This window comes from Hydra viridissima, unplaced genomic scaffold (assembly GCF_058129835.1).
Source record: "Hydra viridissima isolate aposymbiotic clone 2 unplaced genomic scaffold, HvirCarnegie_v1 scaffold_4, whole genome shotgun sequence".
NCBI classification, from domain to species: Eukaryota; Metazoa; Cnidaria; class Hydrozoa; order Anthoathecata; family Hydridae; genus Hydra; species Hydra viridissima.
This window is the reverse complement of record NW_028324303.1, coordinates 17,447,116-17,472,293: the sequence shown is the minus strand read 5'-3', so window position 1 is coordinate 17,472,293 and position 25,178 is coordinate 17,447,116. Positions and strand designations below refer to the sequence as shown.

At 32.9% G+C, this 25,178-nt stretch overlaps 2 protein-coding genes across 2 annotated transcripts; both read left to right on the top strand.

Annotated features, from left to right (window-relative positions):
* The first annotated feature begins 18,704 nt into the window (after positions 1 to 18,704).
* On the top strand, positions 18,705 to 23,887 carry LOC145183527 (integrator complex subunit 12-like). Its single transcript, XM_090086267.1, has 6 exons — positions 18,705 to 18,999; positions 20,223 to 20,358; positions 20,913 to 21,090; positions 21,379 to 21,541; positions 21,801 to 21,926; positions 23,064 to 23,887. The coding sequence occupies exons 1-6, from the start codon at positions 18,850 to 18,852 to the stop codon at positions 23,079 to 23,081; spliced, it is 771 nt and encodes a 256-aa protein (XP_089942393.1). The 5' UTR covers positions 18,705 to 18,849; the 3' UTR covers positions 23,082 to 23,887.
* On the top strand, positions 23,107 to 24,546 carry LOC149890208 (uncharacterized). The gene is made up of 2 exons (XM_090086268.1): positions 23,107 to 23,785; positions 23,965 to 24,546. Exon 1 carries the CDS (start codon positions 23,107 to 23,109, stop codon positions 23,707 to 23,709), a length of 603 nt encoding a protein of 200 aa, XP_089942394.1. The 3' UTR covers positions 23,710 to 23,785; positions 23,965 to 24,546.
* Positions 24,547 to 25,178: the final 632 nt, after the last annotated feature.

Here is a 25,178-nt window from a genome sequence, read left to right as displayed (position 1 = left end):
AGCATTCCAAAAAAATATAAATTTATTAAAAAAAGAAAAAGTTTTTTTTCTGTAAATAGTTATAGTAGTTGTGGTTAATTATATTAAAATTCAGGAAAGTCCACTTTTTTTAATAATAAATACTTATTATGTAGTTAAATTATCGTCTTGCTGAAATGCTGCCGCTAATTGCAACGAATGGAAACTTTCGGCTTCGGTATCGGTTTCGGCCGAAACCGAGTCCGAAATTTCTGCTTCAACAACCTTTTACTTTTTCTGTTTCGGCCGAAATTTTCGTTCAAACCACTACTCAGTGGGCCAGAATTCACTTTTACTGGACAAAACTAATAACTCCTTATATAAAAAAGATTTAAGAGCCATTTTTGCGCTGTTTACTGATTTGAGGATTACTGTTTCAACGGTGACGTTAGTTCAAATACTTGCTTGCAATGGATACCTACATTGCTTAGCAACATTTTATTTACCGAAATCATTATTAAATGGACAATAGAAACAACTTATAAAAGATTTATCGTATGACCTCCATAATTACCAGATTAAGTACTTTTCATACTTCGAATCATGGACCTATAAGCAGGGCTGTGGAGTCGGTAAGCTGCTGTTCCGACTCCGACTCCGACTCCGACTCCTTGATTTTATCATGGACCGACTCCGACTCCGACTCCGACTCCTTCATAAGTAACCAATTTGTAACAACAAATATACTGTAGTAAAATGTTAACATTGGCTATTTCATCACTATGATACAAATAATCCAACCACTAAGTTCTTTAAATAATATTTATTAAAAAACAATTTCTAAACAAAAAACTTTTCTTAACTCTTGTTATGCAATAAACTCTTATGCAGTCACTAGTAACATTATGAATTTGTCAAAATCATGTTTAAAATACTGTCAGTTGGACAGAAAGAACTTTTTCTTCTTTAGGTTCATACTCTTTAAGAACCTTTCTTCTAAGACCTGGAAAAATTCACTGATGTGATTAGCTTTGGTTTCTTTTACTGCCAATGTCTTGTTAACTACTTCATTATTTCAAAAAAAAAATTAGACATTAATTGCAAAATAGTTCACTATGTTAAGAAACACAAAGCGTCCCTTGAGAGATTCATTAAGCTCTTCTTTTTGTTTAACAGCTTCTTCAATTTTCTAATACTCTCTCTCCAGAGAAACAAAGTTAATTGAATACTTGCAGTTTTTCTAATGCAAAATTAATTGAATATTTACAGTCTTTCTGTTTGTGGAGCAGCTCTTTGGTGCTTGGTGGTGGCACGCCTAGCTTTAAAAATATGTAGCACAGTGCCAGACAATTTAAGTCGGGAGTTGGGGGATCATGAAGTTATCTAGTTAAAGGGAAGGTAGAGGAGAACGCAAGGGAGGTGATTTATGATTCTCAGTGATAAGCAGCAAAAAATCCTATTGCTTACCCCTGTTTTAAAGGCCTTAAAATAACATGTCAAACTCCTTGTCCTCCAGTTGTTGCAAACTACAATTCCCATTGTGTCAGCTTTTAGAGCATCCTGAGATTTGTAGTTTTGTAACAACTGGAGGGCAAGAGTTTGATACTTGTGCTATAGACTGACTGAACATAAAATATTTTAATGAATAACATCTATAAAGTCCTTATGAAAATTATGAAACTCTGAAAGATTTTTTTTAAACCGGAGTCGGAGTTGGTACAATTTTTCCGACACCGAGTCCACAGCCCTGCTTTCGAGAATTTTGTATTCATGTTGAAAAAGAGATTTCCTAAAGACTTGCAAGCGGTTATAATCCAGCCATGCCGGTCTTAGCAGCAAATTTAAAAGTAAAGTTATTTTTCCGCATCCGGACTTTCCAACAATGATTCCTCGTATACTTCTTGGCAAAAGCGCGTTGTTGTCTCTTTTGCTTTTACCGATATTCTATGACAAATCAATGACTTCCATTTTATTTTATATGAAAAGATTTTATTTTAGAAAATTTAATTTTCCAGAGATTCGCAATTGAATTTAAAAAAATTTTTTATATATGTAAAATGTACTGCGTTAAATGCAAAAGAGAAACGGAGACGATTCACTTGAAAAACGAATTGTCTAAAAACAACAGAAACATGTTGAAAGGGACTTGCGATGTTTGCGGAACGACAAAATGCAAGTTTGTTCCATCGACAACGAAAGAAGGAGACTTGGTGGAATCGATTAATAAACTGTCAAGTAAAATCAAGCTTCCGTGGGCAAAGTTTCCAGGAGAATCGTACATTCCAGGAATGAACTTTGCAGGGCCGGGCACAAATTTGGATAAGAGACTGACTTCAACGGATATGTATCAAGAATGGAGCAAGCCAGTGGACAGAGTGGACAATGCAGCGTATCACCACGATTTGGCTTATAAGTATTTTAACGACAGGCAAAACAGAAATGTAGCAGATCAGATGGTGCTTAAAGAAATGAATTCAATACCCAATCCCACTCAAAAAGAAATCAACGAAAGAAAACTCATTACACCGGTGATTAAAGCCAAAGCTAAATTTGGATTGGGTGTCGGTAAAAAAAAAGAAATTCCCGAGAGTCGTCTGAAATGGACAGATCAGCTTGCAGAGGAGCTTCATAAACCGGTAATTCACCATTTCAAAAGAAGAAGGGTGATTGTGAACGACATTAATGAAATATGGGCTGCAGATTTGGTCGACATGCAATCGTTTTCAAAATTCAACAACGGAGTAAAATATTTGCTCATGGTGATTGATGTGTTTTCAAAGTATGAGTGGATTGTTCCATTAAAAAGCAAAACGGGTCTTGATGTGTCTGAAGCGTTGAAAAAAATATTTGAAAAAAGAAAGTGTTCCAAATTGTGAGTAGACAAAGGAAAAGAATTTTATAAAAAACATGTGAAAGCGCTGGGAGTGCAATTGTATTCCACTGATAACGAGGAAAAAAGTTGTGTCGTAGAGCGATGGAACAGAACGATGAAAGAGAAAATGTTTAAATATTTTTCAGCCAACAACACCAATAAATACATTGACGTTTTAGATGAAATGGTGAAAAACTACAACAATAAAAATCACTCTTCCATAAAAATGACTCCAGTTGAAGCTAGCGAAGAAAAGAATAAGGTTTGGATGAATCTGTATGGAAAGACGCAAGCAGAAAGACAAGAACAAAAATTTTCAATGGGTGACAAAGTGCGGATTACAAAAAAGAAGTCTAATTTTGAAAAAGGGTATACTCCGAGATGGACTGAAGAGGTTTTTACGGTGTCGCAAATTCAGTATACAGATCCTCCTACGTATAAAATCGCTGACGCAAACGGAGAAGAAATTCAAGGCACTTTTTACAAGCAGGAAATGCAAAAGACGCATCAAGATATATTCCGAATTGAAAAAATCAATCGCAAAAGAAAGAGCAAGTCGTTAGTTAAATGGCAAGGGTATCCAGATTCGTTTAACTCGTGGGTGGATAATAAATAATTGATCAGTTTGCTTTTGAGTGATATAAATCATTTTCTTTCCCATTAAAAATGAGTAAGATGATGGTTTTGTTTGAGCCTTTTATAAATGAGTACCTTAAGACAGAAGATTACGAAGAGGGGTATTCTTATACGCCTTATGAGGAGAGATATCATTACAAGATTTACAGTTTTGAAAATGATTTGAATTTCATCATTATTCATCGAAAGGATGAATTTGAATTGAAAATAACGTGTAGAAGGATTCATTTTGAAAAAAGCGGCATTGTGAAGGAGGATATATTCGAGTATGCTCGCAAAAAAATAAATAAAGTCAAAAAGCAGAATAAAATATATGAAGAATTTTCCACGGATTAAAAAAGGATTTAAAAAATTTTCTATTCTTTTAAAAAAGATGAATTTTGTGACGATTGAAAATTTTGACGAGAGTAAATTATCGGTTAGAGAGATTTAAGCAGCCACAAAGCCAATTCAGTATCAAAAGATTCCGTTGTATTATGAGTATGAGACTGGAAAGGGTCCTTTTGTTTTAAGAACTCCCGTTTTGTTTTCGCTGGGTGTAATTGAAAGCCGCGGTTTAGAAACGAAAGAGCTGACGGGATATTCCATATCTTTTATTGCTTTTGACGATAAAAAGGGTATGAAGAGTTTGATCCGGAAATTCAGCGAAATGTCATTCGCGTCTTCCTGACAAAAGAAGGTAAAATTTTTCGGCAGCTGAGAACTAGAGAAAGATTATTATATAAATCGATTCTTGAAAATAAAAAAGAAGACGAAGAAAGAAGAGAAAGATTGAAAATAAAAATATTTTCTTGTTAAAAAAATGAGTTTGAGAAGAATAGTTAATTGCGATAAAAAGAAGACTAAATCGACCCTGTATTATGACGGAAATTTAGATCACCCTCCTCGAAAAGCGCGTTCTAAATACGAAATATTTGCTGAAAGCGACATTAAACTAAATCGAATGTTTGGAATTAAACTTGATGAGGGAATAGCCTTGGTGAATTTGAGGGAGAGCATAAAGTCAAAACTGAATTATTTCAATCACAGTCTGACCCTTTTATAATTGGTGAATAATGTCGTCATGGAAATTACCAACAACAGCAATTCAGACGTGATGATTAAAAAAGGAGAAAGTTTATGTATTGTGAATTTCTTTTAAATTCGCTTGCGAAAAAAGAAATTTTTATTTTTCCTTAATAAAATGGAGTATAATAGTTATAAAAAAATATAACCAACTCTTCCAACAGCCCCAGCAGATGAAGGACACGTTTACCGTCTTCAAAAAATAAGCGAGATCCAAAAAGAAATGGAGGACGAAAAAGCAAAGAGAATGACTCTAAGCAAAAAGTACCATCGCGCTTTTAGAATCATTTCGAATGTGGACAATTCGATGCAAGCCTTGTGCATTGCTTTGGGAACTACAGGAATTGGACTTTTAGCCACCATTATTGCCAGTCCGATAGCGATTACGTTTGAGGGTGTTGCCATTGGAGTGGGATTTTTATTGATTGTAGGAGGTCAAGTGAACAAAAAGCTGGGATTGAAAGCGGAGAAGCACGAAAAATTGAAAGCTCTTGCAGATTCCAAATTGAATACCATCAGCAACCTCATTTCAAAATCGCTGATGGATGGAAAAATAAGCGATTCAGAGTACGAATTGATTCTTGGCGAGCTTCAAAAATTTAAGACCATGACGGAGGAGATACGAACAAAGACCATAAGCAACATGGATGAACTGACCAAAGAGTTGTTGATCCAAAAAGGAAGAGAGGACGCGATAAATACATTTAACAATTTATTCAAAAATAATTTCCAGCGTATTTTAAAAACCATGTCTTTTTTTAAAATACAAGACCCGAACAAAAGGGATGAAATTGTGAAAGAAATTAATGATAGAAGAAAGAGAATTTATCAGAACAGCATCAATGACAATATTTCAGATGTCAATTTTCAGACTGATTTGAGCAAACTGTGCTAGCCGCTCATCGAAAGCAACGAAAAAATGTACAAGCCGCTCATCGAAAGCAATGAAAAGCTGATAAAAAGAATAGAGGACAAAGTTGCAACCAAAAATGAAAATAGAGAGTCAACGAAAATGAAAGAACTGATTGATGAATCGTATGAAGAATCTATGCATATGAGTGAAATGTCACGCTACTTTTTAGCCAAGCAAAGTGATAGAAATAACGGAAAAGAAATTATAAAAACAAATTCGAATTAAGCAAAAACGATGGAGAATATTACGTTGGAAAAATGGGTGTTTTGTTTGATGAAAATGACATGATTGTTGGAGGCCTTATGACCAATCCGAACATTTCAAAGAGTGATGTCAACGTGACGCAGGAGGATGTGAATAACTGCTCAAAAATTTTAATTAATAGTAGAGCTGTAAAAGCAGATGGAAGATCAAACAAACCGAGAGCTGCAAAGCTTGAAAGATATAATCAACTTATCATTGATATTGAAAACGATCTTAAATCCCGTAAAAGCAAAGGCTCAGGAGTCACCATTCTTCTTCCCAGCGATCCGAATGCGCTCGTGGAAAGGCTTGAATTGAGCGTGGCGGCTTGTAGTGCGGGAAATAAGGGTTCGAGAAACGAGGCTGTGAGCATTTGCGATGAGCTGTTGAGACAAAATGCGATTAAAAAAGACCAGTATAAATCGTTGATGAGGTGCATCGATGGATTCGCAATCTAATTTGAAAAAAATTTTTTGCTTATTAAAAAATGATCATTTACAGAAACAGATGTTAAGAAACACGTTGTTGGAAGAAGCGGAATAATCGACACGTTGAGGAATTTTTTAAAAAAAGCTGCCGCGTCGAGCGCCTCAAAAGCAGCATCCACTTTAGCTAACAAAATTGCAAAAAGCGAGCTTGGAAGAGAAGCGATTATGGCGATGAAATCTGCAGGAAAAGAGTTGGCGTCTACCGCCATCTCCACCGCTAAAGACGTGGCTATTGACAAGGGTAAAAAGACCATTGAAAAATTGTATGCCAAGACTGGAACGCCAAATCCGACATTTCTTACTCAGAAGAGCAAAGATCTTACTCAAAAGAGCAAAGACATTATTTCTGGAATGGTGACACCAACAGCTCCAGCACACAGCAATGACTATTCCTCTCTTGGAGGTTCTTTGCGTCCAAAAAAGTTGTCGAAAAAGAATGCGATTAGAATACAAAACCTTGTAAAAATAGGAACTGGTGTGAAAATAATCTGAAAAATTTCAGAGTCCTAAAAAATTTTTTTCTTTTATATAGAAAAATGGCAAATTCCGAAGTTTTAAATATTACAGAAGAAATAATTGTTGATGAAGAAATTGAGAGATTTGAATTTCACGAATACGAGCAAGTCAGTAACAATTTAAATACTGCTGGGGAAATAAGAATCAGCATTGAGCAGCAAGACTTGTTCACGCTTCCATCTGAGGCGTACCTTTTGGTCGAAGGAAGACTGACAAAAGCGGACGGAACTTCCTATGTGGATACGGATGTGGTTGCTCTTGCAAACAACGGCATTATGCACCTGTTCAGCCAGATTTCTTATCAATTTTCGAATCAAGAAATAGAAACCATATACAGTCCAGGTCAAACCACCACCATGATTGGTTTTCTCAGATATCCAGTGGAGTTTCAAGTATCAGAAGGAATGAATCAGCTGTGGCAAAGAGACACCAACGCCAATGCCAATCTTGCCACCAACAGCGGATTTAGTCAAAGGCAAGATTACATCATTAAGCAGCCTGCAACTAAAGGAACATTTTCATTCTGCATTCCGTTGAAGCACATTTTCGGATTTTGCGAAGATTACGAAAAAGTTCTTTACGGGTTTAAGAGAAACTTTCTGTAAGAGTCAGGCAAGGCTCAATAGTGACCCTCTTCAAAATCACTAATTTTTTAATATGTTGTTGCTATTCATACTGGAAGCTCAGTTCCAAAATTTTTTTTTTAAATATTCATTGGTTCTCTAGATATTGGATTTCAAAGTTTGAGTAAATTTATAGAAATATTGACTAAATGGTGCGGTTAGCATTTTTAAACTTAAAAAAAGTACAAAAAAATTACTTTAAATTAGGAATTGCACTTGATTATTGGTTATTGGCTAGTTTAGACTTAAAAATTGTAAATTAGATAAAACAAAGACTTTGGCCTGTCTAAATATCATGCATCAAAAGTACGCCAAAATTTATTTTTAGTCTTTTTGAATCTTCGTTTTCATCTAAAGCCGCAAGAATCCCATAACTTTTTTTTTTAATTATAAATCTTCAACTAGTTAGTTACCTTAAAATATTAAAAAAACTATGGGCAAGTAAAGGCTTAATTGCAAAATCCAACTCAAAAATGAAAATTTAGTCATTTCGCGCATTTTTCGTGACCACATAATGGCTAAAGCCCTGGGTTTACAAGAAATAGTATAAGAGAAATGTGAACATTGTTCTTTTAATGATCAGATAGAAAAATAACAGTTGTGGGGTATGCGCATATTTGATAGTTATTCAAAAAAGCATACATGTTGTTTTACAGTTAATTTCTTAACTTATTTTTTAAGCTCATTTGTTCATTAGTTTGTTAGCTTCTTCAAAGTCATTTGTTGCTAAGAAGTAATCGCCAGCTTGATTGATTGGAGTCGGGGGACTTATTTTACATATAATGTTGTCATCAGAATATACAATGCTATCTTTCTGGTTAGGCCATCGATAACAATTTTTTCCAAAAGATACACATTTCATGCAGTCAACTACAGTACCGTCTTCAGTTATCTAAAAAATATTAAAACAAATTTTAAAAAATTTATGAATAACATAATGAAACATAATACTTCTATAAAAAATAATGATTTAAATTTTAATATTGTTATCAATGCTATTAGCTTTTAACTTTTTAGTTTTTTCGTTTACCTCTGCAATAAGCTTTCAGCCAAAATGCTGATTTTTCATCTAGTTGTTTAAATGCAACATATTTTGTTTTTTTTTTTTGCTGCGCATCTCTTAGTAAGTGCATTATATACTCTGTGATGCTGCTTATTAAAACTTTAATATCATATAATACATCATCACCAACATTATTTTCATTTCCTATTTGGTTGACTTCATCTAAAACTTCAAATAATTCATTGCATTCATAGAATACAGAATCATTCAAAATGCTACATGATTGCAATTTAATGTTTTCGGGATCAGAAAGGGCAAATCTAGTTGAATGTTTAGCAATTTCATTTTCCAAATCGCTGCAATGAAGCTTATATTTAGTTTTTAAATACCTTTTTGATCTTTCGAGTTTCTCAACAATTGATTTTTTATTGAACATAGTTGCGAATTGTTCAAGTGTAGCAAATGCGTTCATCCCAGCAGCAGCCGTGTCATTTAAACCAGCGAGACATTTTCTATGAGAAGGTTTAATTGCATTTAGTATTCGCAATAAACTTGATTCGGACAGAGGTTCGTATCCAATTTCTTTGCAGCTTTCGCAATATAAAGCAATGGTATACCATAACAGTAAAAAACAGTCATCTATGACTGTTTTTTACTGTTAAAATGGCACGGGCTACAGTTTCAATATCACCACTGTCACACTTTATTTTGGAAATACCATGAGAAACGTGTTGTAATAATCCACTTGAGAAGAGAAAATCTAAAAAATGAACAAATGAGCTTAAAAAATAAGTTAAGAAATTAACTGTAAAACAACATGTATGTTTTTTTGAATAACTATCAAATATGCGCATACCCCACAACTGTTATTTTTCTATCTGATCATTAAAAGAACAATGTTCACATTTCTCTTATACTATTTCTTGTAAACCCAGGGCTTTAGCCATTATGTGGTCACGAAAAATGCGCGAAATGACTAAATTTTCATTTTTGAGTTGGATTTTGCGATTAAGCCTTTACTTGCCCTTAGTTTTTTTTATATTTTAAGGTAACTAACTAGTTGAAGATTTATAATTAAAAAAAAAAGTTATGGGATTCTTGCGGCTTTAGATGAAAACGAAGATTCAAAAAGACTAAAAATAAATTTTGGCGTACTTTTGATGCATGATATTTAGACAGGCCAAAGTCTTTGTTTTATCTAATTTACAATTTTTAAGTCTAAACTAGCCAATAACTAATAATCAAGTGCAATTCCTAATTTAAAGTAATTTTTTGTACATTTTTTAAGTTTAAAAATGCTAACCGCACCATTTAGTCAATATTTCTATAAATTTTTTCAAACTTTGAAATCCAATATCTAGAGAACCAATGAATATTTAAAAAAAAAATTTTGGAACTGAGCTTCCAGTATGAATAGCAACAACATATTAAAAAATTAGCAATTTCGAAGAGGGTCACTCTAAAAAAGTTGTGTTTTTGCCTGATTCTTACAGAAAGTCTCTCTGAAGCACACGATTACTCTTGTGAGAAAGAGCGACGCCGGTGCGATTTTTATGAGCGTCGAAACAGCCGCGGGAAAAGTGGACTTGAGCAAATTGTCCTTGTTTATGCCTCATGTCACTCCCTCTTTTATGGCAAACAGCAATCTTTACAAACTCATTGAATCAAAAGTGGACGTACCGTTGTCGTTCAAATCCAGACAGTACGACACCATCGCTGTGTCTGTGTCCAATACATTAAGTTGGAGGTTGAACGCCAGATCCACCAATGAAAGACTGAGGTACATTATTGTTGGATTTCAGACTAATAAAGATGGCAGCCAAGATTTAAACCCTTCCGTATTTAATCACTGTGATTTGAAAAACATGTACGTCACTTTAAACAGCGAAAGGTATCCTGCCGTCGATTACAACTTGTCCTTTACAAACAACAAATTTTCGAGGGCATAAAGAGATGCGTGCAAGTTTGACAACAGGGTTTTTGGAATCAGCGAAATTATCGCTCAGCCAAATTTGACAGCATTACATTGCAGACACATTTGCCCCCTTTTTGTTTTTGACGTGAGCAAGCAGGCCGAGAGGTTAAAATCAACAGTGTTGGATGTGCAAATTAAGGCCACCTTTAATGCAAACGTTCCTGCAACACTTATGCCTTTTCCGTTGTCATTTCTGACAAATTGCTCAGAATCAAATCCGACGGAAACAGAATGAACGTTGTGTATTAACGTAAAAATAAATTTTAGGTTCCTTAATAAAAGGATGAAGTATACGAAAAAGAATTTGAAAAATTTGCTGATCAAAAAGGGCATTTCCAAAACGTCGAAAAGTAAAATGGGGTTGATGATTGCGGTTGAAAACAATCTGATCAACAAAAATGCGTTGATGGAAGATGTGCCTGTCGTAAAAAGCTCTAAATATGAAAGGCTTCGTTTGATCAGAAACAATCCCGTGGCTGTAAAAATGACCCATTCTGAAACGGGTGAAGTGATCTAATATGGGTCTCTTTTCAAAGCGATGAGAGAGACGGGACATGGCAGCAAATATTTGGAGAATCCAAACAGCAAAGTGGACGAAAATGGATTTAAAATAGAAATTATGAAATAAAATGTCTTTTTATCCGTTTTTTCTGGAGTGCAGCGAGAAAGAGTCTGATGGGGTAAAGAAAAAGCAGCTTGAGGTTCTTGCTTTTGGAGATTGGCGCGATTCTGTTTGTGTCACTGAAAACGGAAAATTTAAAATTCCTGAAATTAACAGCGAGAAGGAAAAAAGCTTTACAAACTTTTGTGGGGAGGCAAAGAGGATGAATTTTCGCGAATGAAAAAAGAAATCAAAGAGAACAACAGAGAATGGAACAATTTGAAAAAGGGAGAAAAGCTAAGAGCGATCGACAGACACGTGCTTCGTTTGGACTGCGATTTCGAGGAGAAGAAAAGAATTTCTGGAAAACTGAAAATGGCCATGTTGTTCAATGCGCTCGACATTGTGTATAAAAATTTCGAAAATACAAAAATCTCTGAATTTTCGAAGAATTGAGAAAAGTTGCTGAAATGATAAAGTTGCTGAAATTGAATTTGACTTAAATAAATTAATTTAGTATTTAAAAAATGGACCGTCGGTATGTGATTTATGGTGATGAAGCATCAGGTCTTGAATATGTAGTTGAAAATAACCATTGGTATGTGATTTATAATGATGAATTAGATCGTGAGTCATTTATTGATGAATCTGGTCATCAACGTTTTATTAATTATGATGACGAATTAAATTGCTGGTATTTTATTGATGAAAATGGTCATCGGTATGTGATTTATGAGGAATTGGACGACTATGAAGAAGAAGAAGATTCTGGATACGAGTCAGAATATTCAGAAGATGATTTGGAAGAAGATGATTCGGAAGAAGATGATTCGGAAGAAGATGATTCGGAAGAAGATGATTCGGAAGAAGATGATTCGGAAGAAGATGATTCGGAAGAAGATGATTCGAAAGAAGATGATTCGGAAGAAAAAGATTCGGAAGAAGATGATTCGGAAGAAGATGATTCGGAAGAAGATGATTCGGAAGAAGATGATTCGGAAGAAGATGATTCGAAAGAAGATGATTCGGAAGAAAAAGATTCGGAAGAAGATGATTCGGAAGAAGATGATTCGGAAGAAGATGATTCGGAAGAAGATGATTCGGAAGAAGATGATTCGGAAGAAGATGATTCGGAAGAAGAACAAGAGCCTGTAAGAAATCAAATCGAAGGAGAGATCGAAGAAAATTACAAGTGGGGATTTGAGCTTGAACCTGGTCCTAAATATAGTATTTATGTATACGCATACGAGGATGAAGAGCCTGTTTCGTTTTTTCAGAGTAAATGGATAATTCCAGCACCTCACATCCTTGACGAGCCTTTTCTAGATTTATCACCTGTGCTTTCTCCAGTTACTGCTTGAAAATTTTCAATTCTTTTCGGAAAATTGAAAAGTCTAAATCTTTGAAATCTTGTAAATTTTGAAATCTTGTAAATTTTGAAATCTTGTAAATTTTGAAATCTTGTAAATTTTGAAATCTTGTAAATTTTGAAATCTTGTAAATTTTGAAATCTTGTAAATTTTGAAATCTTGTAAATTTTGAAATCTTGTAAATTTTGAAATCTTGTAAATTTTGAAATCTTGTAAATTTTGAAACTCTAAAATTTTGAAATGGCGTAAAATTTTGAAAATGTACCGAAATGAAAAAAATTGAATTTGAGTTAAATAAATTTCAGTAGTAATTAAAAAGATGGAAAATCAGCACTTTAAATATTGTTACTGGTTTCAAGGGAGTGATCTTTTGAATGCTCTTGACGATAACCCTGAGTCAACTTCTTATAAATCTAAATCAAAAAGTTTACTAGAATTCTTTCGCAACGTCGAAAAGAATTCAAATAAACTTTTCGATTTAGCTTTATAAAAAGTTCTAAAAATCTAAAAATCGCTTTCAAAGAAATGCTTAAAGGAATGCCGTTTGTAGAAGTGTTGTCAATTTTAAAAACAGTAACTGCTTTGCATAATTCTCTTGAATTAGGAATATTAAATCATTCAGGTCGTGAAAAATATGGTGAAATCACTGAATTTTTAAAAAAATTTAATAATATTTGTTCAGTTATAATGGGAATTTATAAATAAGAATTTTTAATTCTTTTCTAAGAATTGAAAAAAATTGGATTTAAGATAAATAAATTTCAGTACTAATAAAAAAGATGATTTACACGAGAAGGGCTTTGAAAAAGTTGTTGAAAGAAAACGGCATTTCCAAAATGGCAGACACTTTGGTGGCTTTGACACTGGTCGCGGTTGATCTGATCAATAAAAATGCACTAATGGAAAATGTGAAAGATGTGAAACCTGTGGGAAGACCGAGAGTGCTTGAAAAAAAACCACCAAAAGAAAGAAAGCCCATCGACCCTAAATGGAAAAGGCTTGAAAACATCAGAAATAACCCTTTAGTTTTGAGATTAACCCATGTTGAAACAGGTGAAGTGATTGAATTCAAATCCCTTTATAAATCTAGAAAAGAGACGGGACGCAGCTGGTTATACTTTCAAAATCGAGATGGAAAAGTGGACAATGGATACAAAGTTGAAATTCTGAAAAGTCACAAACTGGAAGAAATAATATGAAATTTTCAATTTTTTCGAAAAAATTGAAAATAGCTTAAATAAATTTTTTTCTCTTATATAAAAAATGAGTGATAAAGCATCGAAAGTTAAAAAAGTCAAATCGCTAACAAAATTGCGAAATGAAGCCAAAGCACGAGCGATTAAACGTTATACAAGAATGACTAGGGACGAGCTCGTGAAAGCCATAAAAAACACGAGGCCTGTTATTGGTTCTCGACCTGTAACGCGTCGAAGGCCAACGACTGATGCAAGACCCATCATTGCTCCGAGACCGGCCATTATTCCACCTGTCGTTGTAAGACCTGTTATTGCTCCGAAACCATCCATCATTCCACCAAGACCTGTTGTTGTGAGGTCTGACATGTTAAAGCCTCCTCTTGCTCCGAAACCAGCTCACTTACAAAATCCTCCTGTTCAAAGACCTGTCATCGATTCAACGCCTGTGACTGCTCCTGGCTTGTTTTCAAGGTTTACAACAGCTATCGGAAATGTGGTTACTAACGGTTTTAACCGCGTGCTTACAGCCATTGATCCAATCATTCCAGAGACGGTGAAGAAAACAGTGAGCAATGTAAAAAATGGAGGCTACAAATCAAAGAGAGTTTTATGATACAAAGAAAGAAGAATCTCTTGAAAAAATTGTTAATTACAACAAAGAGAGATCGAATTGGAAAGTTACTAAAATTTTGAAAATGGACATTAACATGATCGATTAGATTCCCTTTAGCGGTTCGTCATGGATCGATCTTCCCATTGAACTAAAAAACAAAAAGGCAATTACCAATATGAAAAACGAAGACAATTTATGCTTTAAATGGTCTGTCACCAGAGCTCTGAATCCAAAGAATAAAAATAACGAAAGAATTGACGAAGACTTAATTCTAAAATCGGAAGAGTTGAAATGGGAAGGAATTGATTTTCCTACCAAGCTCAATAAAGTCGACAAGTTTGAAGATAACAATGAAGAAATTAGCATCAACGTTTTTGGGTACGAAAACAAAAAACCTTACCCTTTACGAATTTCAGAACATTACAGCAGAAAGAAAGAAATCGATTTGCTGCTCATTTCAAACGAAGACACCGACCATTATTATCTCATTAAAAGTTTAAGCCGATTTGCCTCCTCTTCAGTAACAAAAGGTAAAAGAAAACAATACTTTTGCAGAAATTGTCTTCAAGCTTACGACCAAGAAGAAAAGCTTCAAAATCATTGTGGTGACTGTTATAAACACAGCTCGGCTCGAATCAAACTTCCTACAAAAGATACAAAAATTCAGTTTACCAATAAAAACAGGTCGATGAGAGTTCCGTTTGTGGTGTATACCGACTTTGAAAGTTTCATCAAACCCGTTAATTTAGATGACGAGTGCCATGATAAAATGTCTAACACCAAAAAATACCAAAATCACGTTCCAAGCTCCTTCTGCTATCTATTTCATCAAGTGCTTTGACGGAACTGCTATTTCATCAAGTGCTTTGACGGAACCGTTTATAATAACCGTTTATAACTATTTATAGCTTGAATATAGACATATGATACATGTTTATAGAGGTTTTTGGGGCCAAGGATTCCATTTCCAGGCTCATTTTCAATTTCGGAGTGGTCATGACTACACAGGTTGTCAATTTAGGAATGGTCAAGGGTGGTCATATAATATCCCGATGGTTTTTCAATTAGATGGGACATTTTATATATTTCAGTATTGGTACTTGAGATCGAGGAATTCAAATCTGCGAATACTTGGTTACTAGGAGTGGTCATTACCACACAGGTGGTTATTTCAGGGGGGGGGGGGTCATTGGAAGTCTTGACAGTTTTATAATAAAAAAGGACATTTTGTGTTTAAATATAGGTAAATCAGGTTGGGTTTTGAAATTTGGGCTTACTTTGTCTCTAAGAGTGGCTGAGAGCGCATAGGTGGTCAGGGGTTGTCAAGGCGGTGTATTCTTTGTACGAAGGCTGTACACCAGCCTGTACAACTGGGGCGTATATACAGGCTGGTGTACAATCGTGCAGTTTCGAGGTTATAGTGACGCAACTTGTTAGGGTTCACTTCCTTATTGCTGGAGAGGATACAGAAGGTATTCTTCATCAGCTCTTCATCAACACCTAGAATCTCTGTTGACTTTTGATACCCCCTAAAAAATCTCCCAGCAGTATTGCTAGTATTGGTGTTTCCAGATCCTCCTGACTTTGGAACATCAAAATTGATACCAAGACCAACCCTCAGCGCAACCTGAATCTGTTTTTTTTCGAGCTTTGGTAGTTCCTTATTTCCTCCCCTAGAGTGTAGAGGAGGGTTTTGTGTTTGTCCAGGCAACCTCATCTGTCTCCTTGCTCCGGATCTGTAGGGGAACCAGGAAAGTGAAGAACAAAGACTCTTTTACTGCTATGCAGGCTAGTTCAAAAAAGTTTGATGACTTCCGTTTATAAACAGACTGCCCAGTGCAACCATCATACCCTTCTTTAGAGGTCATAATGAGATCTTCAGATCATTAATTTCCATCTTCTCTCTCTCCAGCTCTTCCAAAAACCAGTACCAATTCTCCGTAATAAACTTCTCCCTCTTACCTACTTGATTTGGTCCAGCGACGATTGATCCTTTTCAGCCAAACCTTAGCAACCTCTTGCCCAGGTCCGATGTCCTCCAGCAACAAGGTCTATGAATAATTATTTTCTACATAATTTAACAAAACACATTTTACCCATTTAAAGTACAATTTTCCAAGAGAAAAAGGAATTTTAGAAAGAAATATTACTTTGACGGCCTACATTAAAATTAAGTTGCCTGCAAGGTGCAATTTAAAACGGCTTCTATGCTGTAAATGACATCTTCCAAAATGCTAAAAAGCAATTAGCGGGTGCATTTAAAATAACAATAGATTTATGTGGTCTTCTAAAGGTTGTGAGAATTTACTCATCGGATCTATTTAAAGGCGCAAATAATATGTCGCGGCTGTAAATAATATATAAAAGTGGTTGGTATTGTAAATAATTTTGCTCGCAGTCAGATAGTAATACGATAATAACAAGTTCTTAAAAATAGTGAAATTTTTTAGTGTCTCTGGGAAAGCTAAAAAAATTCCTCACATAAAACGAGATTAAGGGTGATCAATATTTCTAAGCCAAAATTTATGATTAGTATCGTTTGTAAAAAAAGGCTTAGCACTTATTGCGTTAAGGTGAGCTCAGAAAATTTAGTGTTAAATATATATATATATATATATATATATATATATATATATATATATATATATATATATATATATATATATATATATATATATATATGGGAGTGTTATTTTAAGTTAATTATATGTGCAGCCTGCTTGTGTAAAGTTAAGTGTTAAAAAAAGGTTGAGCATGTTAAAGGATTTTATTGAAAAACACTTTGAAAAAATGCAATTATAAGAAGTAAATTTTCAATTTCTTCTTCTTATTTTAATATATGGTGTCTATGGACTCATATATCCCTTTATAATATTAAAATATTCTAAAATTGTCTTTCTGGCCCCGTTTTTCTTTATTAGATGATTTTTTCATTTTGATCAATATTTGAAAATTAACACATTGATATTTCCGTGGTAAAGTTGGTATACTGAGCTTAAAAATCATAGTAGAGAGAAAATTAAATCAGTTTTAGAGGGTTCTCTTTAACTTAATTTAACAAAAAGAAATTATCCCAATATAGAAGAAGGCTTTGGGGGGTTTTGCTCACCCCTAGCCCATTGTTGCATGGCTCAATCTTTATTAAACGTTTCTATTTACAAGATAAACTACTTACAAAGATATTTCTTTACTAATTGGCTAACATAATAACAATATTAAAGATTGATAAAATTAAATCAAGTAAAAAAATAGAAATAAGGATGTTAGGATGATTAACCGACTAAATCGACTTTTAGTCGATTAGTAAGAAATACATAGTCGATTAAATCGGCTATTCGATTTTTCAAAGTCGACTAATTTCGACTTTCGACTAGTCGACTTTTAGTCGATTTAGTCAAAGTCGATAACAACACTAGAATAATATTTCGATCGAAAAAAGGGTATTTCGCGTAACTAATATCGTTCGTTTGTCGAGTAAGGCAGAGATGATAAACGGCAGAAATCTTCTCGCCTCCACGTTTATTCCGCAGCTATTGGCGGCCGCTTTCCTAAATTTTTTTTCCCTTCAAAATGTTCTGGCTTCCACCTCCGGTTGCTTCCGCATCCCAATTGGAGGCCACCGTTAGCATTTTGTTTTGGAAGCAGAATTTTTTGGAGGCCACCGCCAATCGGGAGGCGAAAGCCACTGGCGGCAACTGTCAGAAGATATTTTGGAGGCAAGATGATTTAAAGTGGGGAGTTTAGGCAATTTTTATAGCCAATGAAAATCTTTTTTATTTCAAATGCATTGGATTCCTTAATATATTTTATTTTCAAAATGGTTTCAACCACTTCTGTAGCTTATTTGGTTTCAAAGATATTCGTGTTTTAATATTTTCAATTTATATACATTTTATGAAATATTTCCTTAAAGTATCTCGTTAAACTTTTGGCACCGAAAAAAAACTTTTTTGTCTATTTTTTTTTCTTGCGTAAAAAGTTGCGTTAACAATAAAATATCAAAAGACGGGGGAAATTTATAAAATCTCCACTTAGAAAACAAAAAACACACCCTATTAGACTACCAAAAAAAAAAAAAAAAACTGTTTGACATAATAAATAAATAGTCGCAGAATCTATTTTTATGTGTGGACGAAAGAATTAGCTCAATTTACTTGTGTATAAACAAAACTGAAACATTTAAAATTAAATAACTTTATAATTATTGTAGTGCAACCTTTTCTAAAAAAAATAACATCTATATATACGTATATACTATTTATTTTCATGGGTAGGTTTTTATTTTTCGACACCTACATAAAATCATTTGTTGCGTTTTTTGGACGAAGTTTTTCAAAAACGTACGATATAATTTTTTCCGCGATAAAATGTCACGTGACAAAACTCCCTATTTAAAGGCCGCCTCCAGAGGCTCTTGCCTTCCAATTGGCTGCTGCCGCCAGAACTTTTTTATTGAGGCAGCACGTTTTGGAGGCTGCCGCCGATCGGAAAGCGGAAGCAACTGGAGGTGGTCTCTAAATCAATTTGCCTCTGAAATATCTTCTGACGGCGGCCGCAAGCGGCTTCCGCCTCCAAAAAAAGTCGGCAATTCGACAGAAAGTTATTTTGCCGCCAGGAAGAGTTATCAACTCTGAGTAAAAGTATCATTTAAAACGAATCCGACGTTAAAGGAAGTTCAAATCTAGCCGACATATTATCTCCTTCTTTTACCTGAATAAAGTAAAGTACTGAATTCCATGAATTATTATAAACAGCTTTGGCTGTATTAGAATGGAAGATGACCACATTACTAACTGGAGAAGTAGACTCTGTATTTTTAAAAGCGATTTTTCTGCTTCATTCAAAGAGTGCTGATTCTGCTCAACTATTGCAAGATTTATTACATGATTATAAAGAAAAAACGTATGGTTTTTCGAAAGTTAAAAATGTAAGTTCTTTTCAATATGAAAATACATTTTAAACTAGTAAACTAGCCAAATGTTTTATGTTTTTGTTTATATGACGAATTGAAAACAAATAAAAAATAAGAGTAAAACTTCATTTCCTAACTAGGGAAGCTAATTCGAAATTATTCAATTGGGCTCGCCAGACCATAATAGTTATACTACTAAAATTGTTGGGTGAACGCTTCTCAATTACACTTGAAATTAGTTAATCACTGTGTTATTTCTTTTCTGAAAATATCTTTTTAGTATGTTTTGTAAAACAAGAATTTTAGGTGGCACTAATAAAATCCAAATGCACATTAAAAGAATTAGTTGATTGATATGTTCTAAGAATTTCTGTTAAATTCTGATTATTTATTTAATTATAAGTTGAAAATTACCAAATAAAAAATTACCAAAAAAAAAGGTAAAGTAAGTTTAAAATTTATTTTAAAATTTCTTAATGTTTTAAAATCTGGACCAGAAAAAAACCTCCCTTTGCTATGTAAATTTTTTTTTTTCTAACTTTTTTTTTTTTTTATTATTACTTTGAAGAAGCATCAACAGATTTTTATATTTCAATATTCAAGCAATGATAGAAGCCTAAAATTACATATTAGGTTGAAAAATCAGTTTTGAAAGCTTGTTGCAAAAAAATCAGTGTTTATGAGTCAAAATATTTTGTTTGTACAATTCATCAGTTTCCTCAGGTGTATCAATTAGTTTTGTTGGTGACTGTAAGATTTCCTGTGACACTTGATAATATCTCAAACACTATTATAAAAATATATAAAAAAGCATTTAGCAAGTGCACTTGTACATGATGAACTATTCATTTAAAAACTAAATGGGTGGCTGATTATTAATAGTTTTCTTCATTGTCTTTTCATTACACTTAACTCTTTTTGTGCAGAATTCTAAATAACAATTTTAATATACCGGAGACTTTTGTGATAAATGAATATCTATATTTATTAATTTAGGTGTTTATTTTTTTGTAATAAATATTTAACTGACTTTGTAAATTTTTGGTTATTTTGTTTGTTGTATATCAACTGCCTTCAGATTCTGAGCTCAATTAATTAAGTTCATTTTTTTACATACAAGTATTTTGATTGAAATGTAAGGAAAATTTTTTTTTCAAATCTCTTTAAATTGAATGAAGAAAGATAGAATAATAAAGTTTTGTAAGTGGAGCAGTTCAGTGTAAAAAGTTTAATTTCAGGAAATTCTTGATGAGAATAAGATGAAGATACTTGACCTAGCTTCAGAAACTGATGACAAAATAGATTTGAGTATTGCGATCAATAATGTTGAAGAAGTTACAAGCAACAATGATGACATAAAGGAATCCTTTTCAAGTGTGTCACAATTATTTATGTTAACTTTCACTTAATTGTAACTTTCTGTAGGCTTTACAGTTTTTTTCTATATTTTTATGATTACATGCTATAGGCTAAACTATTTTGATAGCCGTCATTTGTAGAAAATCTATATGAAATAATTAAAGATACTGGATAGTATGATCTTATTAAGAAAGTACTAAATGTCTTCAATAGTGCAGAATATTTAAGTAAATGTTCATAATTATTCTTTCTCCTCATAATGTTAAGTTCTTTCTATTAAAAGGCACCATTTTCACAAAGACAGTTGATACTATTTCTAAAACTTTTTCTGAGACTGAAATAACAAAGTTAAAAAGCATACAACATACCAAAGTTAAAAAGCGTAAGAAAACTTAGCCTTGTTCAAAAATAAGAGTTTATAGTTTTAAGTTTAAGAAATTACAAGAAAAGAAGATCCAAGAGTGGGTTGAAATAACAAATGTTCACAACACACCTGGAAGTAATATTTTTAGGATTTCAATTTAATCAATCACTGAATAAGTTTGTGATCTAACAGTGTTTATCTTTAGAGGTTGAAGAGTCTGTTATTGAAGAGATTGCTTCAGCAAGCTCTTTTGAACCAAGTTTAAAGAAAAGAATGATAGATCCAACGGAAATTTCACAGTCTTCTGACTTTTCTTTCAATGAAGAGTTTTCATTAGATGAGATAATGGATTTCAGTGAACCTTTATGTAATGTTTGTTATAAGTATGTCATTTGAATTTTTTTATTACAAGAGATTTCTTTATGTCTCTTTGGTTTTAATTAAGTTAAGGTAATCAAAACAAGTAACATTATCTCTTGCTTGCTTGCTTGCTTGCTTATTGTGATTGTAATGCACAAATAAACAATATAAACACAATTAGAAATTTCAATTTGTTTAGTTTTTTAGTACATTTTTTAATGTGTTTTGTGTTTTTTATACTAAAATGAGTTCACAAGAAGTTTCAAATTAAGTGTAGCTAAAAATCATTAGTAAGCATTTTATTGTTTTAGGAGGCAATATGGCGAAGAAGATAATTCTATTGTTCAATGTTCTGAGTGTCAGGTACATTACCACCAAAAATGTCACAAACCTATTGTTTCTACAAAAGATATGAATGATCCACGTTTAATCTGGTATTGCTCAAATTGCACCAAACAAATCAAAAAAGAAATGGTACACTTACTGTTGCTTTTAACATTACTGTTGTTATTGTTATTATTATTTAATTGTTTTTGTTGTTGTTATTATCATTATTATTACTTTTTATTATTATTATTTTTGTCAATATTATTACTCTTATAATCATTGTTACTTGCTTTATTAATTGTTATTTTTTTTTTTTTTGTATACCTATTAAAGATTAAAACTTTCTTGAATATCTCTCCAATTGAAGAGCTCTTCAAATAGCTTTTTTTTAATTGTATGTGTTTAGGTTGCTCATCAGCAAGTATCATTAGTTAAACCATTAGCTGATAATCAGGTCTCCAATCAGAAAAGTTCCAAATCTGTTAATCAAAGTCAGCCATTTCGTAGACCTGTTACTTTGACTGATTCCAAGGTGTTTTATTTTAAATTATTTCTTTTTTATCACTGTTTTTTTTTTGTTGGTAAATTGTGCTTTAACATCTTTTCAAACATTAAGCCAGTTAGTTACAAAAGTTTTAGTAGTGTTTATTTATATTATAAATGAATTGCAGGGAATGGACACTATTTCAGGTCTTGTGTGCATGTCTGATTAAAATTCAAATTTTTAACTTTTTTCATTCGTTATAGCTGAAATTTCTTTATACTGATCATAATTTTACACAATTGAATTTTTTGGTTGGAATGTAGTAACCTCTAAATTTTTGAAAAAAAATATTGAAGCTAAAAATTTCCAAAGGGGTTCTACTAGAAATTTTAGACCTTTTTGAGAGAAATTTGTTTGGTTGAAAATTTTAAAGTGTTTAGTGTTATGCTTGAAAAGTATCATTGGTTTAAAAATTAACCAATTTAGTATCTAGTCCATTTTGACTCTTTCCTATATAAGTTGTCCTTTATATGTTAAACTATCAGTTAATGTCAAAGCATATGGAAATTTTTTAAGTAATAGTAATTGTTCAAATGCTATCTTGGATTCTTTCTATTTTTGATTAAAACAGCTGTATGATGATTGAAATTAAGAGTTTAATTTATTTTAATTTATTTTAATTATACCTGTTCTGTAAGCTCCTAGAGTCACATTTTTTTAGATACCCAATATCGTGTTTTAAATATTAGCAAATCATAAATCTTGGTTTTGTAGTCATGGAGATGATGTTGCTTTTCTTGACGATGGCATTTTAAAAGTAGTATAGAATGCGAATTGACTATTGAGTATTAAATGTTACAAATGCGACATAAATTTTTAATTACTTCTGCAAATTTCAAGAATTTTGATATTTATAAGTTTGACTGGGGGTGATATCTGTTGATATTCTGTAATTGAGCTACTTTGCATTCTTAAATAGCAACCTCCTGCTTTGTAGATTTTAATATCGTATCGTTTTTTTTTTTTTTAAAAGTAAGATCATAATGGATGGAAGAATCATAAGAATATTATTTGTTTTGTGTTCATTATTAAGCTCTTAAGTTTTTGTTAATAAACTATTGCTGATAAGCAGTTTGAAATATCATAGGCTTCTTCTGCTTCATTAATTTTGTTTTTTCTTTCCAGTTTGTTAATTTGAAGTGAATCCTCCAAATGTCGTAAGAAAAAGATGGAACTGCTTCGTTTACAAATACCACTAGCGAATCATTCTTATGTTGATGTAAATTCCAGCTTTCCTAGACAGCAGAACAGTCAATACAAAGATGGTTTAAAAACCCATATTTTTGATGAAGATACACATGGAGCTTTAGTTACTCGAAGAAGCTTTCAGCCATTTAATTTTAAAAATTCCATTTCTGATAAAAAACGTGGGTATGTTTATCCACCTGGAACTTCTTTTTTTAAAAGTAATAAGCCGGATACTTTTCCAACAAAAACAATTGATCATGTAAGCAAAAAAAACTCTGGTTGGCAGAGAGAACTAGAAGTCACTGGGAAAAGTATCAAGTGGAACGAAGAGCGTTTAGAACTAACAAAATTTCATAACACCGGAGGATTAAAAAACCCATACTTAGGTCATTCCTTAAGTAAAACTAGCTTTTCAGAAGAAAGTATTCGTCACATACCTTTCACAATTAACGAATACCTTAGGCACGAAGATGAGCGATATTACGCTAATGAATTTGCTATTAAGAAGTTTTTGTTTCAACGGTGGCTGGAAAATCTTCAACGTTGTAATGGAAAGTTCTACCCAATACCATCGGAAGATTGACTTACTTTCGTTAATTTTTTCAGTGCGTACCCGTAATGATGGCCAACCAAGCGTTTCCTTGCTAACTGAAGAATAGGTTTACTTTTTCATATTGTTAAAAAGAAGTTTTATGATTCTTAATTTTTTAGTTAAAAAATTTCTCTCTGTTTACTTGTAATTTTACACAAACCCTCTCGCATTACGTCTCTTTTGTAGCACACAATTAAGTTGGTCATTTATAAAGTTATAACACAAAGCAATTTTAATTATTACCAGGGTGTAACGAGTGGTTGGGTGTCTCAGCAGATATAGGAAAAAACTATATTCTGTGAAATTGTTGTCAAAAAGCCTCCTTATGACCTCAGAAATACAAAAAATATCAGCAAAATTGAACAATATGCTTTAAAGTCAGTGAAATTTCAAAGCTTGTAAAAATGCCCGTTCTCAGATGGCGTTCACTGGTACAGTACCATACTTCGGCCATAATTTCAAAACTGTTAAATTCAATACTAATCACAAAAAAGTATTATATATCAAGTATATATGAACAACTATTGAATTTTATGTGACCAATAACCGAACCGATTGCCTCTCATCTTGTTGAAATCTTGAAGCCTCATATCTTGTTGAAATAACAAGTTTTACTAACACCGTTTCTTTTTTACAGCACGCAATTTAGAGAATCTGATAATTATTTTAAGTGAAGCCTTCACTTCTGTAGATTCTGTGAGTAATTGTTTTTTAATCTTGTTTATTTTATTTATGGAGACAACAGATCAAAGTATAAAAAGGAACATTTTTTTTAGATTTTATCTTATTTCTGTATAATACTAATCAGTCCTCAGGCAATAAATTACAAACTTGGTGCGTTTTTGCTTAGGAGTTAACTTGTTGCTTGTTAATTTTTCAGGTAAGATGGTCAAATCTTCACCATTATCTACACTATTAAGGGAATATCTGGCTAACAGGATTCCCCTCCAAACGGTATATTGTGCTCTCTGCTATCATGACCTAATGGTCGTTTGAGCGGCTATGTCAAGGATTTGCTAAATCAGAAAAGTTAGTGACATTAGATATTCGATATTACCCATGCCAACGCTGAGCATTTTATTGCAAACATAAGCCAATAATAAACAAATAAGATTTTAACGGTAATAATTAGATTTTTAAATTTTTGATAATTTTGAATGGTGCAAATAGAGTCCAGGACTGGTTTCTATCTTGTTTGCAATACTTTTGCTGGAAAAGAGAAGCGATGAATAAAACGCAGGGCATGGTTTATTTGAACTTTATCAAAACTGTAGGCTGTATTGGTGAAGCTAGCAAGCTAGAGATAATGACTTTTGACCCTGATTCATATTCTAGCTCATCGCTTTTAAGTAATAGATAGTGATCTAGTGAGCTCGGTTAACAATACTTAACAAAATAAATGGAACTGAAGTCTGATAAAGTGTCAGCGGTTTCCATCTCTATTAATGCAAGTAATAGAA